General features: G+C 53.7%; 2 protein-coding genes across 2 annotated transcripts; one reads left to right on the forward strand and one right to left on the reverse strand.

The window, feature by feature from the left end:
* The first annotated feature begins 483 nt into the window (after positions 1–483).
* Positions 484–6,878, forward strand: GDF15 (growth differentiation factor 15). Its single transcript, XM_025366096.1, has 3 exons — positions 484–762; positions 3,358–3,892; positions 5,994–6,878. The coding sequence occupies exons 2-3, from the start codon at positions 3,616–3,618 to the stop codon at positions 6,641–6,643; spliced, it is 927 nt and encodes a 308-aa protein (XP_025221881.1). The 5' UTR covers positions 484–762; positions 3,358–3,615; the 3' UTR covers positions 6,644–6,878.
* A 3,248-nt stretch (positions 6,879–10,126) lies between these two features.
* Positions 10,127–15,575, reverse strand: LRRC25 (leucine rich repeat containing 25). Its single transcript, XM_025366097.1, has 3 exons — positions 15,439–15,575; positions 14,175–15,066; positions 10,127–10,431 (listed from the first exon to the last, which is right to left on the reverse strand). The coding sequence occupies exons 2-3, from the start codon at positions 14,951–14,953 to the stop codon at positions 10,287–10,289; spliced, it is 924 nt and encodes a 307-aa protein (XP_025221882.1). The 5' UTR covers positions 14,954–15,066; positions 15,439–15,575; the 3' UTR covers positions 10,127–10,286.
* Positions 15,576–16,118: the final 543 nt, after the last annotated feature.

Genomic DNA, 16,118 nt, shown 5'->3' on the forward strand with positions numbered 1-16,118 from the left:
GAGACGAAGTCTCACTCTGTCACTCAGGCTGGAGTGCAGTGGCCCGATCTCGGCTCACTACAAGCTCCGCCTCTCAGGTTCATACCATTCTCCTGCCTCAGTCTCCCAAGTAGCTGGGACTACAGGTGCCCATCACCATGCCAGGCTAATTTTTTTTGTATTTTTAGTAGAGACAGGGTTTCACCGTGTTAGCCAGATGGTCTCGATCTCCTGACCTCGTGATCCGTCCACCTCGGCCTCCCAAAGTGCTGAGATGACAGGCGTGAGCCACCGCACCCGGCCTGGTGTCCTTATTTCTTGGGAAAGGATACAGAGGGTCAGAGAGGCACCCCTCTTGCGTTCTTGTGCAAGAACGCATTCGTGAGACCTGGCCTGGCCGTGGTCACTGGAGTGTTTACCCTGCTTGCAGGGTCTGGGTCGTGGGGAACGGCTGGGTGGGAACGTGCAGGCTATAAAGCCAGACCCAAAGTGTCAGTGCGGTTCAGACAGCAACTAGCACAGCCATACCCAGGCCAGGACCCGTGACCCAGCGTTGCTTTCAGATGCTGTTGATGTTACAGATGTTGTTGGGGGCACCCTGGGGGGGCGCCCTGACTCTGCCCAGTGAGAACCTTCTGGGGTTCCTAGGACCCTTGGACAAGCACTCTGATCTGGATGACTCCACGTTCCAGGAATTGCAGAAATGCCACCAGGACCTTCAGAGCACAAGTTAGACAAGGAGAGCCAGGAGGACCCAGACCCCAGCCTTGTCCAAAAGCACAGGTGAGCTCTCAGAGACCTCCACCCCCAGGACAGCCCCTACGTCTCTTTTCTTTCTCTTTGAAGATGTTCTTAGTTTGGGACCGGGCGCGGTGGCTCATGCCTGTAATCCCAGCACTTTGGGAGGCCGAGGCAGGTGGATCACGAGGTCAGGAGTTCGAGACCAGACTGGTCAACATGACAGGGTGAAACCCCATCTCTACATCAAATACAAAAATTACCCGGGCATGGTGGCACGCACCTGTAATCTCGGCACTTTGGGACGCTGAGGCGGGTGGATCATCTGAGGTCAGCAGTTCAAGATCAGCCTGGCCAACAAGGTGAAACCCCATCTCTACTAAAAATGCAAAAATCAGCCAGGCGTGATGGTGCGCACCTGTAATCCCAGCTACTCGAGAGGCTGAGGCAGGAGAATCCATTGAACCCGGGAGATGGAGGTTGCAGTGAGCCAAGATCATGCCACTGCACTCCAGCCTGAGCGACAGAGCTAGAGACTGTCTCGGAAAAAAAAAAAAAAAAGGCTGGGTGCAGTGGCTCATGCCTAAAATCCCCACACTTTGGGAGGCAGAGGCCGACAGATGACTTGAGGTCAAGAGTTCAAGACCAGCCTGGCCAACATGGTGAATCCCTGTCTCTACTAAAAATACAAAAATTAGCTAGGTGTGGTGGTGCACGACTGTAATCCCAACTACTTGGGAGGCCTATATATTTTTTAAGATGGAGTCAGCCGGGCGTGGTGGCTCAAGCCTGTAATCCCAGCACTTTGGGAGGCCGAGGCGGATGGATCATGAGGTCAGGAGATTGAGACCATCCTGGCTAACATGGTGAAACCCCATCTCTACTAAAAAAAAAAAAAAAAAGCTGGCATGGTGGCAGGCACCTGTAGTCCCAGCTACTTAGGAGGCTGAGGCAGGAGAATGCCATGAACCCAGGAGGTGGAGCTTGCAGTGAGCCGAGATCGTGCCACTGCACTCCAGCTTGGGCGACAGAGTGAGACTCCGTCTTGAAAAAAAAAAAAAAAAAAAGATGGAGTCTTGCTCTATCTCCCAGGCTGGAGTGCAATGGCGAGATGGCAGCTCACTGCAACCTCCGCCTCCTAAGTTCAAACGATTCTCCTGCCTCAGCCTCCCAAACAGCTGGGATTACAAGCATGTGCCACCACGACCGGTTAATTTCTGAAATTTTTTTAGTAGAGACAGGGTTTCATCGTGTTGGTCAGGCTGGTCTCGAACTCCTGACCTTAGGTGATCCATCCGCCTTGGCCTCCCAAAGTGCTGGGATTACAGGCGTGAGCCACTGCACCCGGCCTGGGGCTAGAGTTTTAGTTTTTAAGGGTTTTGGAGTGGGCTGAAGTGTGAAGGTCATTGCTTGGTGAAAGAGTGCAGGAGGTGAAGTCATAAACAGTAAGAAACTATTCTCATGCGAATTCCATTCCTCTGTGGGGTATTCACACTGGTGGGTGTCAGCAGTTAAGCTGGTATTCAGGATTTTAAAAACATCTTAAGTAATTATTTTAAAAAGTCTTATGATTCTAAGGTCGGAAATCCCATCTATAGCAAACGGTCAGTATCAGGTATTGCAAGCAACTTAGTCACAAGGAAGTGGGTCAAAGTGCAGCCTGATTAATGCTTAATTATAACTAAATTTCTGTCCAGATTTTTTTTTTTTTTTTTTTTTTGAGACAGAGTTTTGCTCCTGTTGCCCAGGCTGAAGTGCAATGGTGAGAACTCGGCTCACTGCAACCTCTGCCTCCCGGGTTCAAGCGATTCTCTTGCCTCAGCCTCCCGACTAACTGGGATTACAGGCATGTGCCACCAAGCCCGGCTAATTTTGTATATTTAGTAGAGACGGGGTTTCTCCATGTTGGTCAGGCTAGTCTAGAACTCCTGACCTCAGGTGGTCCGCGTGCCTCGGCCACCCAAAGTGCTGGGATTACAGGTGTGAGCCACGGTGCCCGGTGCAGAATTCTTTTTTTTAGAGACGAGATATTGCCGTCTTGCCCAGACTTGTCTTGAACTCCTGGGTTCAAGCAATCCACCCACCTCGGCCTCCCAAAGTGCTGAGATTATTGACATAAGCCACCACGCCTGGCCTCCAGAATTATGAATCCTGTGAGGATGGCTTCAAGGTGAGCACTGAGCCAGACAAAAGGATGGGGTTTGGGAGCACCCTGCTTAGCCCTGGAAAGATAATGTTGGAGAAGACTTTCTGGAAGAGGGGCTTTTTGCACAGAGTTTTGAAGAATGAGTAGGAGTTCTCCAGATGAGAATGAATAACTGCAATAACCAGTTTATCAAACGCTTCCTATGTGTCTGGCCCTGTGCTTTACTCCTCATTGGACCACCTCTCCAATGAGAGTCTCAGTCCCTTTTTTCCTGGTGAGGAAACAAGCATGACAGAGAGGAATGACACATCAAGTTTGCCCTTCCTGGCTCCATCTATCCCGTTTTCCTCTGCTTCCTTTGTTTTTCGCCATCTTTAGCCTTTGACCCCAACCGAAAAGAGAAGAGAGGAAATCCCCTGGGCACAGACAGCCACTTCTTAAATTCCCGTCTGGAATTCTTCACACAGTAACAATGTCTTTTTTCCTCCAAACAGACTCCCAGGCTGGAATGGTGTCCTCATACTGAGGCCCAGAAACGTGCCCTAGCTTTACTAGGAGCGCCCCCACCTAAAGATCCTCCCCCTAAATACACCCCTAGACACCGCCCAGCTGTGGCCACTAGAGTGTTTACTCTGCAGGCAGGGGGAGGAGGGCCGGACTGAGCAGGCGGAGACCGACACAGTCCGGGGACTATAAAGGCCGGTCCGGCAGCATCTGGTCAGTCCCAGCTCAGAGCTGCAACCAGCACAGCCATGCCCGGGCAAGAACTCAAGACACTGAATGGCTCTCAGATGCTCTTGGTGTTGCTTGTGCTCTTATGGCCGCCGCATGGGGGCGCCGTGTCTCTGGCCGAGGCGAGCCGCGCAAGTTTCCCGGGACCCTCAAACTTGCACTCCGAAGACTCCAGATTCCGAGAGTTGCGGAAACGCTACGAGGACCTGCTGACCAGGCTGCGGGCCAACCAGAGCTGGGAAGATTCAAACACCGACCTCATCCAGGCCCCTGAGGTCCGGATACTCACACCAGAAGGTAAGTGAAATCTTGGAGATCCCCTTCCACCCCAAGCAGCCCCCATATCTAACCAGGGATTCCTCTTGTCTTGAAAAGCCCACACCTACCTTTGAGCCTCAGTTGCCCCGTCTGTGCCCTGGGTAGGAACGTCCTGGACCCCCTTGGGTCTGATGGGGTAGCTGATGCCTGATTTGCACCCACAACGTGGGAGGTTATAACCCGTTCCCAAATTGTAAGTGGGGAAACTGAGGCACAGGGATGCCAGGGACCCTCCTGAATATACACAGCACCTGGGAAACCTGGGGACGGGGTCGGGTGTGGGGTGTGGGCATGGTCCCTGACCTGGGCTGGGGCCAGGATCCAAGAGAAAGGATGGGGGTGTGGTGCATGGATAGAGGTTTGTGATGGGCAGAACCAGTTGGAGCTGGTCTGAATCTGATGCAATTGCTTGTCAAGGCACTGCTAAAGTCACATGCAACAAGTGACTTGTTAGGGGAGGAGAGTTATTTTCCCCATCTCTATGCCCTCCATGGGTAAATGCACTGAGGCACCAGGGGTGCAGGGCACCGGATGAGGTCTGGGCTGCGGTGGGACCCAGGAGGGGGCAGGCAGAGGGGCACACTCTAAGCCTGCCCTGACCCATCTGTGCTGTGTGACTCCAGGAAAACCTCTCACCCTTGCTGAGCCTGGCAACTAGGCCAAGACACCCTCAAACCCCAGTCTCTCTAACACTTGTACCAGCCTGAGGGGCTGTGATTCCTAGAGGCTCAGTAGTCTGGAATGTGATGGGTTTGGTACTCTTAATTTCTCAGGATTACACCTGTAATCCCAGTACTTTGGGAGGCCGAAGTAGGAGCATCGCTTGAGGCCAGAACATTGCTGCCTGGGCAATATAGCAAGACCCCATCTCTACCAAAAAAGGTGTTTTTTTTGTTTTTTGTTTTTTGAGACGGCGGCTCGCTCTGTCACCCAGGCTGGAGTGCAGTGGCCGGATCTCAGCTCACTGCAAGCTCCGCCTCCCGGGTTTTACGCTATTCTCCTGCCTCAACCTCTGGAGTAGTTGGGACTATAGGCGTCCGCCACCACGCCCGGCCAATTTTTTGTATTTTTTAGTAGAGATGGGGTTTCACCGGTTTAGCCAGGATGGTCTCGATCTCCTGACCTCGTGACCCGCCCGTCTCGGCCTCCCAAAGTGCTGGGATTACAGGCTTGATCCACCGCGCCCAGCACCAAAAAAGTTGTTTAAAAAAATTAGCCAGGCATGATAGTGCGAGCCTGTAGTCTCAGTTATTCAGGAGGCTGAGGCGGGAGGATCACTTGAACCCAGGAGACTGAGGCTGCACTGAGCCATGCACTCCAGCTTGGGTAACAGCAAGACCATAATAAATAAATAAGTCAAGCAAGTAAGTTTTTGACTGCCAGAAGAAAAGCAGAGCCATGATTGGAATCTTTGTCTGAATATCAGATATACATTAATTCCTTCAGGTATTTACTAAGCACCTATTGTGTGCCAGGCACAGTGTCAACCAAGCTGAGATTCTAAGCAGGGAATATGAATGACACACAAGGAAATAAAATAGGGTGCTTCCTATTTTAGGCAGGCTGGAAGGAGGAGGAGGAGCCAGCCATCATGCTGAGATTCAGGGGAGAAGTGCTCCTTTTTTTTTTTTTTTTTTTTTTTTTTGAGAGGGAGTCTTCCTCTGTTGCCCAGGCTGGAGTGCAGTGGCGCGATCCTGGCTCACTGCAACCTCCACCGCCCCGATTCAAGCGATTCTCCTGCCTCAGCCTCCCGAGTAGCTGGGATCACAGGCGCCAGCCACCACGCCCGGCTAATTTTTTGGTATTTTTAGTAGAGTGGGCGTTTCACCATATTGGCCAGGCTGGTCCTGAACTCCTGACCTCAAGTGATCCGCCCGCATCGGCCTCCCAAAGTGTTGAGATTACAGGCGTGAGCCACAGCGCCCGGCCGGAGAAATGCTCTTGGTAGGGGAATAAACTTGTGCAAAGGCGCCAGCGCCGTGGTGAGATCCAGCTTGGCGTGTTAGGGGAAATGGGCACCCCCGTTCCTGGAAAACGGCAGGCCTGTGGGTGACCAGCTTCCCTATCTGTCTTCCCACAGTGCGGCTGGGATCTGGCGGCCACCTGCACCTGCGTATCTCCCGGGCCGTCCTGCCCGAGGGGCTCCCCGAGGCCTCCCGCATTCACCGGGCTCTGTTCCGGCTGTCCCCGACGGCGTCAAGGTCGTGGGACGTGACACGACCGCTGCGGCGTCAGCTCAGGCTTGCAAGACCCCAGGCGCCCGCGCTGCACCTGCGACTGTCGCCGCCGCCGTCGCAGTCGGACCAACTGCTGGTAAAGTCTTCGTCCGCACGGCCCCAGCTGGAGTTGCACTTGCGGCCGCGAGCCGCCAGGGGGCGCCGCAGAGCGCGTGCGCGCAACGGGGACCACTGTCCGCTCGGGCCCGGGCGCTGCTGCCGTCTGCACACTGTCCACGCGTCGCTGGAAGACCTGGGCTGGGCCGATTGGGTGCTGTCGCCACGGGAGGTGCAAGTGACCATGTGCATCGGCGCGTGCCCGAGCCAGTTCCGGGAGGCCAACATGCACGCGCAGATCAAGACGAACCTGCACCGCCTGAAGCCCGACACGGTGCCAGCTCCCTGCTGCGTGCCCGCCAGCTACAATCCCATGGTGCTCATTCAAAAGACCGACACCGGGGTGTCACTCCAGACCTATGACGACTTGTTAGCCAAAGACTGCCACTGCGTATGAGGAGCCCTGGTCCTTAGACTGTGCACCTGCCCTGGGGACACGACCTCAGTTGTCCTGGCCTGTGGAATGGGCTCAAGGGTCCTGAGACACCCGATTCCTGCCCAAACGGCTGTATTTATATATCTGCTATTTATTATTAATTTATTGGGGTGACCTTCCTGGGAACTGGGGGGCTGGTCTGATGGAACTGTGTATTTATTTAAAACTCTGGTGATAAAAATAAAGCTGTCTGAACCACTCCCTGTGGTGTCTAGGATAAGGGAAGGTGACCTTGAGAAGATCCTCCTCTCCTTGGCTTCAGTTTCTCCAGGAGACCTTGGAGGGGGTGAGTGGAAAGGCTCAAGGAATGAGTGGCAAGGTGTACTTGGAGATGCCAGGCCATTGGAAGGTGCTTACGACACCTGTGGGCTCCAAGGGCAGCCTTGGCCATTCCTGACTCTCTGTCTCCATTTCTCTATCTCCCTGTTTCTGTTTCTTTTTTATTTTTACCTTTCTGAGATGGGGTCTCATTCTGTTGCCCAGGCCAGAGTGCAGTGGCACAATCACAGCTCACTGCAGCCTCAACCACCCAGGCTCAATCGATCCTCCCACCTCAGCCACCTGAGTAGCTAGGACTACAGGCGCATGCCACCACGCCCAGCTAATTTTTGTATTTTTTGTAGAGACTGAGTTTCGCCAGGTTGCCCAGGCTGGTGTTTCTGTTTTGGAAACAGCTGAGACCTCATACCCTTTTAAGTCTCAGCTTCCCTCTATCTTGCCTCATTCCTCAGAACTTCTCTCTTTGGGGGCTGAGGCAGAGGTATCTGTCTCTCTCTCTGTCTCTATCACCATCCTGTTTTCTCTCCCAAGTTGGGAGTCACCTTTCCAAACACAGGCAGCTCAGAGGCAAGTCTGTCTGCCACCAAGTGCTTTGTTTTGTGGCACTGTCCTCAACCTGAGCGGTGAATCCCATCACCCCTCCTGTTTGTGGCACTTCCATGTTAGTGACACCTCATTCTTTCATATATAAAGAGCAGGGAGGAACAAATAAGTTGTGAAGAATATTTTCATGCGCACCACATCTCCCAGGTTATATATACTTCCTGTTTAGGATCTTGGAATCCCGAGGTGTGCTGAGTCCAGCCCCCTCCCCACACCAAACTGCCTGCCCACCCTGAATCTCTGAGAGGAATGGTGATGGGTGTCTTCCGGGACAGAGTACCCACTTCCAGCAGTGAAGTGTATCTGCTGGGAATGCCACCACCCAGAGGCCAACCTGAATGACTGCAGGTTCCCCTTAACGTATTCAGTGAGTGCCCACTTTATGCCAGGCCCGGGACACAGCAGTAAGAAGACACACAAGAGGCCGGGCGCGGTGGCTCAAGCTTGTAATCCCAGCACTTTGGGAGGCCGAGACGGGCGGATCACGAGGTCGGGAGATCGAGACCATCCTGGCTAACATGGTGAAACCCCGTCTCTACTAAAAAATACAAAAAACTAGCCGGGCGAGGTGGCGGGCTCCTGTAGTCCCAGCTACTCCGGAGGCTGAGGCAGGAGAATGGCGTAAACCCGGGAGGCGGAGCTTGCAGTGAGCTGAGATCCGGCCACAGCACTCCAGCCTGGGCGACAGAGCCAGACTCCGTCTCAAAAAAAAAAAAAAAAAAAAAAAAGAAGACACACAAGAACCACCCCACTTTGTGGAGCTCGGTTGAGTGAAGGGGACAAATGAGTAAATCCTAAGAAAGTAGTTGATTGCAGTAAGATTTGTGCTGGGGATTCGATCCATCAGCTCATTAGTGAATGGAGGCAGAGGTGATCTAGATAGTTGGATGGGGAGGCCTCCCTGGGGAGGTCCCATTTGAGCTGAGACCTGGAGGAAGAAAAGCAGTCAGGGAGCGAGTAGTTGAGGGTGGACATTGCAAGTAAATGCAAACAGCAAGTGTAAAGACCCTGCGACGGGAGCAGGCTCACTTCAGTCACAGCAAAGCTGGTGAAAATGGGCACCTAGGAGGCTTCAAAATTAAACTCAATACCAAAAGACAGCAGATGGCATCACTGAGTCTTTCCCCAAACAACAGCTGTTGTCTTTGTAAGGTACAGTGCTGGGCCTGTGCCTTCTTTGTGCCTCTCCAGGCTCTTGCAGAAGTTGGTCCACCCACCCAGCATGCCCTTTCCTCTCCAATTCTCAAACTCCTATGCATCCTTCAAAACCCACTGCAGATTCCCCTCTTATGTGCAGCCTTATTCAAACTCATTCAATTGTCTCCATGTGGGGACTGTGCCCCCATTCTTCCCTTTGGCCCAGGCTTGATCTCCCAGGACTGAGGGTACTTGTCTCTAGTTCTATCTCCTCCAGATTGGAGGATCGGGCAGGGACCAGCTGATAGGAAACCCAGCTGAGTCATGAGCCTGAAAAAACTCTTGAAATACAGACGTCTGTGAGTCATTAACTCTGCCTGAGAAGAAACCAGGGACAGCTTCTCAGAGGAGGCGGCATTGCACCAGGGTCTTGAAGGATTTTCTCAGAATATTAGAGCTAAAGCAATATATATACATTTTTATTTTGGGGGTGGTGTGGGCTGCACTGGGGGCCGAACCTGGAGATCAGGAACCTGGGAAGGGGCCCTGAGAGGGGCAGAAGGGAGGAATGTGGTCGGGCACGGTGGCCACGCCTATAATCCCAGCACTTCGGGAGGCCGTGGTGGGCAGATCACTTGAGGTCAGGAGTTCGAGACCAGCCTAGCCAACATGGCGAAACCCCGTCTCTATTAAAAATACAAAAATTGGCCGGGCGCGGTGGCTCAAGCCTGTAATCCCAGCACTTTGGGAGGCCGAGGCGGGTGGATCACGAGGTCAGGAGATCGAGACCATCCTGGCTAACATGGTGAAACCCCGTCTCTACTAAAAATACAAAAAAAAAACTAGCCGGGCGTGGTGGCGGGCGCCTGTAGTCCCAGCTACTCGGAGGCTGAGGCGGGAGAATGGCGTGAACCCGGGAGGTGGAGCTTGCAGTGAGCCGAGATCGCGCCACTGCACTCCAGCCTGGGCGACAGAGCGAGACTCCGTCTCAAAAAAAAAAAAAAAAAAAAAAAAAAACAAAAATTAGCTGGGCATTGTGGCAGGTGCCTGTAATCCCAGTTACTTGGGAGGCTGAGGCAGGAGAATCACTTGAACCCGGGAGGCGGAGGTTGCAGTGAGCCGAGATCGCACTACTGCACTCCAGCCTGGGTGACAGAGTGAGACTCGGACTCAAAAACAAACTAACAAACAAAACAACAACAACAACAACAAAAACCAAAACAAAACAGGGATGGGAGGTGGGGAGCAATTTGGGAGTCTCAGATGGAGACTTCGTCTTAGAACTCAGAAATCCCCACCTTGAGGAACCCACTCACCCTGAGCCAGCAGCCTCATCAGCCTCAAAGCATTTATTGAGCACTGCCTGAACATCCACAGGAGGATGACGACAGGATTCACACAGTGACCCTCCTGTCCCCTTGTTGGGGCATAGGGGACAGGGAGGGGGCGGCAGAGCTACCTGGGGACTCAAGGATCCTTTCCTGTCCCCATTCTTCAGATGGGGAAACTGAGGCCCGGGAGGAGTTAGGATGCCCTGAGGCACCCAGCAGGGACTGAAGGGGGTCTGGGTGGAGGTTGGGACATCTTAGGCTCGGCGCCCAGGGATCACGTACTCCTCTTCATCCATCGGGGCCTGGCCCAGTGCCTGCAGGTTACAGTAGACAGGCTGGGAGGCCAGGTCGATGTCCTTGTAGTTCATGTAAAAGTCATTGTCCTCTGAAGGGTGAGCCCTGGGGGTACACACAGACCAGGGGTAAGTGAGGGAGGGGGAGGACTCAGGGGACAGGCACATGAGCTTTGAGAAGGTTCCAAGTGGGCCAGGTACTCTGGCTCACGCCTGTAATCCAGCACTTTGGGAGGCTGAGGTGGTAGATCACCAGAGGTCAGGAGTTCAAGACCAGCCTGGGCAACATGATGAAACCCCTGTCTCTACTAAAAATACAAAAATCAGCCAGGCATGGTGGCACATGCCTGTAGTCCTAGCTACTCGGGAGGCTGAGGCAGGAGAATCGCCTGAACCCAGGAGGTAGAGGTTGCAGTGAGCTGAGATCGTGCCATTGCACTCCAGCCTGGGAGACACAGCGAGACTCTGTCTCAGAAGATTAAAAAAAAAAAAAAAAAGAAAGCTTCAGAGTGGCTCAGTCTACCCCGAATATTTACATATGGGGAAACTGTGGCACGGGGTAGTTCTGATTCCCAGCCAGCCCCACCTCTCTCTGAGGAGTGGGAGGGGAGTGATTTAGAGAAGGTTCTGTGGGTGGAACGCTGTGGTCGGAGGACCCTGAACCCTTTTTCCTTCCTTAAAAATGAGATAGCAGCCAGGCACGATGACTCACGCCTGTAATCCCAGCACTTTGGGAGGCCAAGGCAGAAGATCTGCCTGAGGTCAGGAGTTTGATTTGCTTGAGGCCAGGGCCACTGGGCCATCCTGGGCAGCATGGTGAGACCCCATCTCTACAAAAAATAAAAAAAATTATTCGGGCGTGGTGCCATGCGCTTGGAGTCCCAGCGACTCGGGAGGCTGAGATGGGAGGATCGCTTGAGCCTGGGAGGTCGAGACTGCAGTGAGCCGTGACCACGCCACTGTACCGCAGCCTGGGTGACAGAGGGAGACCCTGTCTCAAAAAAAAAAAATTGAAGTAGCTGTTCATTATTACATGAAAATCTAAATTTTTGTTTCCTCTTGAAAAATCGGAAGCTCTGGCCACATCAGTCACATGCACACAAGTGGCTGCACCTTCCGATGGGAAATATTTTCCACACCGAAGCAACTGACTTTGTGGCCCTCATACATAAAAGCAAGTCTCTGAGCCTCCGTTTCTGCATCTATAGAATTGGCCACGGAGCAGGGAGCTACTTAGGAATATTTGTTAAGGCAAATTACATTCTAATTCCAACCCAGCTCCTCTTGTGAAAAGGGCCACTGGGCTGGGTGCGGTGGCTCACGCCTATAATCCGAGCACTTTGGGAGGCCAAGATGGGCAGATCACCTGAGGTCAGGAGTTCGAGACCAGCCTGGTCAACATGGCAAAACCCCGTCTCTACTAAAATTAGCCGGGCACGGTGGCGGGCGCCTGTAATCCCAGCTACTCAGAAGGCTGAGACAGGATGCAGGAGAATCGCTTGAACCCAGGAGGTGAAGGTTGCAGTGAGCCAAGATCGTGCCATTGTACTCTAGTCTGGGCGACAGAGTGAAAAAAGAAAAGAAAAGAAAAAAAAAGGGCAAAATGGCCACTTTGGGTATATAGCATCTATCAGTCAATTATACTCTAGTGTGAATTGCCCGCCAACACCTAAGGGGTTGTAGGGGGACGAACAGGACTGGGACGCAGGGTTCCTGTCCTGCCTTTTTTGACTGGCTATGTGATCTTGGACAAGTCATTTCCCTGCCTCCCAGAGCCTCCATGTCTGTAAGTGTCAGATGCAGGGTGGAAATGACACAGTCAATTCTAAACACAGTGTTTCTGGAGGCCAGGTACATAAAAGAGGCTAATCCGGAAGCCTTGGGGATAGGGAGGCCACGGTGAACATCAGAGCACAAGCTGCTTTTGTGAGTCCAGTGTCTTCAACACCCTGCCTCAGATCATTTCTGCTTTTGAGTCATGTTTACATCTGCTTTGCATATTTTCTTCTTTCTCGCCGACAGTCTTCCAATGGCCTCCCCACCTCCTGGCACAGACTCTGCTGCCCAAACAGCCATGGCTGTGGCCCCTTCCTGCTTGGCCTTCCCTGTTCCCCTCAGGCCCCTCAGCTTTCAAGTCATCCCTTCTCAAAAACCATTCACAGCAAATTCTCTGTTCTTTCCCGCCTCTGGGTCTCTGCCCCTTGAGGGTCCCGCCCCTTGAAATTCCCTCCACTCCCTTTTCCAACCTAGAAAAGTTTTTCTTTTCTTCTTCCTCTTTTTTTTTTTTTTTTGAGACGGAGTCTCACTCTGTCACCCAGGCTGGAGTATAGTAGCGCGATCTGGGCTCACTGCAACCTCCACCTCCTGGGTTCAAGTGATTCTTCCTGCCTCAGCCTCCCAAGTAGCTGGGATTACAGGTACCCACCACCATACCCGGCTGATTTTTGTATTTTTAGTAGAGACAGGGTTTCACCATATTGGCCAGGTTGGTCTCGAACTCCTGACCTCGTGATCCTCCCGCCTCGGCTTCCCAAAATGCTGGAGTTACAGGCATGAGCCACCGTGCCCAGCCTAATTTTTGTATTTTTTAGTAGAGACCGGGTTTCACCATGTTGGTCAGGCTGGTCTTGAGGTCCTGACCACTGACCACCTGGGCCTCAAAAAGTGCTGGGATTACAGGTATGAGCCACCGCACCCTACCCCAACCTAGAAAAGTTCAACTCATTTGTCTAAGCCCAGCAAAATCATCTAGAAACTGGCAGCGGTGGCTCACACCCATAATCCCAGCACTTTGGGAGGCTGAGACATGAGGATCACTTGAGGCCAAGAGTTTGAGACCAGCCTGAGAAACATAGCAAGACCCCCATCTCTACGAAAAATACAAAAATTATTTGGATGTGGTGGCAGCTGCCTGTGGTCCCAGCTACTCTGGAGACTGAGGCAGGAGGATCACTTGAGGCCAGGAGTTTGAGGCTGCACTGATCTGTGATCGCGCCACTGCATTCCAGCCTGGGCAACAGAATGAGACTGTCTCAAAAAAAAAAAAAAAAAAAAGGTCATCTAGTGGTGATGGGACTTTGTAAGGCACCTCCTTAGCATCTCATGTGTGTCATGGGGAAAGGGAGGGCTGTCCCCATTCTACGGAGACAGAAATGGAGGTTCAGAGACAGCCTTGGGTCACACGGGACCTGGGCCTATGCTGCTGACCGCCACCGCAGAGCCCCAACTCCACTGAAGCAGTTGCCTCCTGTCTCCCCATCCTTGGCCGCCAGAAACTGGGTTTACAGGTCATGAGGGGAAGCTTGTCCCATATATGGGAACTCATTTAATTTTTACCCCCAACACACTATGATGGGGACTGTAGTTCTCCCTCGTTTTACTTTATTTTACTGATTTTATTTTTGAGATTGAGTCTCACTCTGTCACCCAGGCTGGAGTGCAGTGGCACGAACTCGGCTCACTGCAACCTCTGACTCCCAGGTTCAAGCGATTCTCTTGCCTCAGCCTCCTGAGCAGCTGGGACCACAGGCGCTTGACACCATACCCGGCTAATTTTTGTATTTTTAGTACAGACGGGGTTTCACCGTGTTGGCCGGGCTGGTCTCGAACTCCTGACTTCAAGTGATCCGCCTGCCTTGGCCTCCCAAAGAGATAGGGTTACAGGTGTGAGCCACCACATCCAGTCCTCTACCCATTTTATAGGTGAGGAGACTGAGGCTCAGAGAAGTAAAGCTACTCACCTAAGATCCCACAGCCTGCAAGCAGCAGAGCTGGGATTTGAACCCCGGCCATCTGGGTGTGGAGCCTTACTATTCACCACTTTGACAGGTATCTCTATGGGTTACTTACCCTTGTTCAGCCCACTGGTGCTCGGCTGCTGGCTGGCCCACAAACATGTTCTCATAGTCAGGAGTGGAGGGGCGGGGTGGCGTGACCACTTGGGGCTTGGGGGTGCTCCGGCTGCCATACCGTGGTTGCAAGCCTAAACTGGGCTTGGGCCTATCCTGAGCAGGCCAGGGCTTGTCCAGGTCCCGGCTCCTGGCCACTCGGCATCGCCAGAGTCTCCAGGCCAGCACGGGGCCAGCGATGGCAAGTCCGAGAAGCAGGCACCCGCTGACTGCCACTGCCCCAATGGTTGCAGGGGCCAGGCCGGGGGCGCAGCTGACCTCCAGGAAGGCAGAGAGGTTGTGCTGGAAGCTGGTTGTGTCCCAGCAGAGCAGAGGCTTCTGGCCAGAGCAGTTGTCTCGCCGGACCTCGTGCCAGGACTCCAGGGCACAGCTGCAGTCAGCCCTCAGGTCAAGGTCACAGCGGGCAGCCAGCGCCCCATCCACACGGGACAGCGGGTTGTGTAGCACGTTCAGGACCTCAAGCTTCTGCAGGTGGGCAAAGAAGGTCACTGGAAGCTCTCGCAGGCCGTTCCCAGACAGGTCAAGGAGAAGCACGTTGCTGGCCCGCAGAGACTGGTTGAGGGGCAGGCTCAGGCCACGGCCACTGAAATTCAGGCACGTGGCACTGAACTCCGTGTTCCAGTCCACATCCGTGGAGGGCATGGTGCATGACGGTTCCTGGCTGTCTGACTCCTGCAGCAGCAGCGGCAACAGCAGCGTCCATGCCAGGGTGCCCCCCATTCAAGCAACCTACATAGAGACACCGGAATCCTAGCCCTGACCTCAGCCCTGTGGTCGCCCTTGCCTCCACCGCTAGTGTTTATGATTATACCTTAGACCAGTTCAAGCCGCTTCTGAAATGGTACAACGCAGCCCCAGTCTGGTTGCCTCCTTTGGCTGCCGGGCTGCCTCAGTCTCCCCTTCTGGGAAATGGGTAGGTAACCCCGGTGCCTAGCAGGCTTCGAAGGCGAGGAAGAGAGCCGGCCCAGTTAACCCTTTCTTCTACGTCCTGAACATTTGGGGCGCCCTCGTTGGCCAGGACGGGACCCTATGCAAATAAGCGGTTGTCTCGGAAACGGCCCCGCCCCTTGATCCCGCTCCTAGTATCTCCCAGAACCGCGGGTCCTGGGAAGTCCTGGGATAGGGTGGAGTGGGGGCTGCTGAGAGGGTCCCAGGTCTGATTTGCAGTCCCTGCACAGGTGCAAGTTCTAGAGCCTCAGTCCTACCTTTTGGGTCCTACTGCCACGCTTTTGCCTCGGTGGTGCTGGAAAAGCGACGGCGCCCAGAGGCTGCGTCCTGGCCCACCTGGACACGGGGGCCGCAATGGCCAGCACCCTCTGCAGCGCTGCTGGGGTCGCCGGCGTTCCTCTGGCTCTGCACCCAGCGACTCAGGGGGAAGAGGAACTGGTATCTGGGTGGAGTGCAGAGGGGAAGAATGAAGACAGAGATCCGCCCCCTTGCAGGGCCTCAAGGTTCTCATGAGAGGTGGATGGAGGACAAGGGGGAGGGGTGGCCCAGGGTCCCGCTTCCCTCTTGCTAGAACCCAGTGACTTCATGTCCTCTATTAGCACCCCAACCGACAGCCACTTCATCAATTCGCTTCTCGATCTCAGCTCAGTTGGCTCCCAGCTCATGCAGTCATTTATTCATTCAACAAACATCACCCACACGGGGCCCCAAGAGGCCTCAGCCCTGACCAGGTCCTCAAGGAGCTATCTTTTTTTTTTTTTTTTTTTTTTTTTGAGGCGGAGTCTCGCTCTGTCACCCAGGCTGGAGTGCAGTGGCCGGATCTCAGCTCACTGCAAGCTCCGCCTCCCAGGTTCACGCCATTCTCCTGCCTCAGCCTCCCGAGTAGCTGGGACTACAGGCGCCGCCACCTCGCCCGGCTAGTTTTTTGTATTTTTTA

This window comes from Theropithecus gelada, chromosome 19, assembly GCF_003255815.1.
Source record: "Theropithecus gelada isolate Dixy chromosome 19, Tgel_1.0, whole genome shotgun sequence".
Lineage (NCBI taxonomy): Eukaryota > Metazoa > Chordata > Mammalia > Primates > Cercopithecidae > Theropithecus > Theropithecus gelada.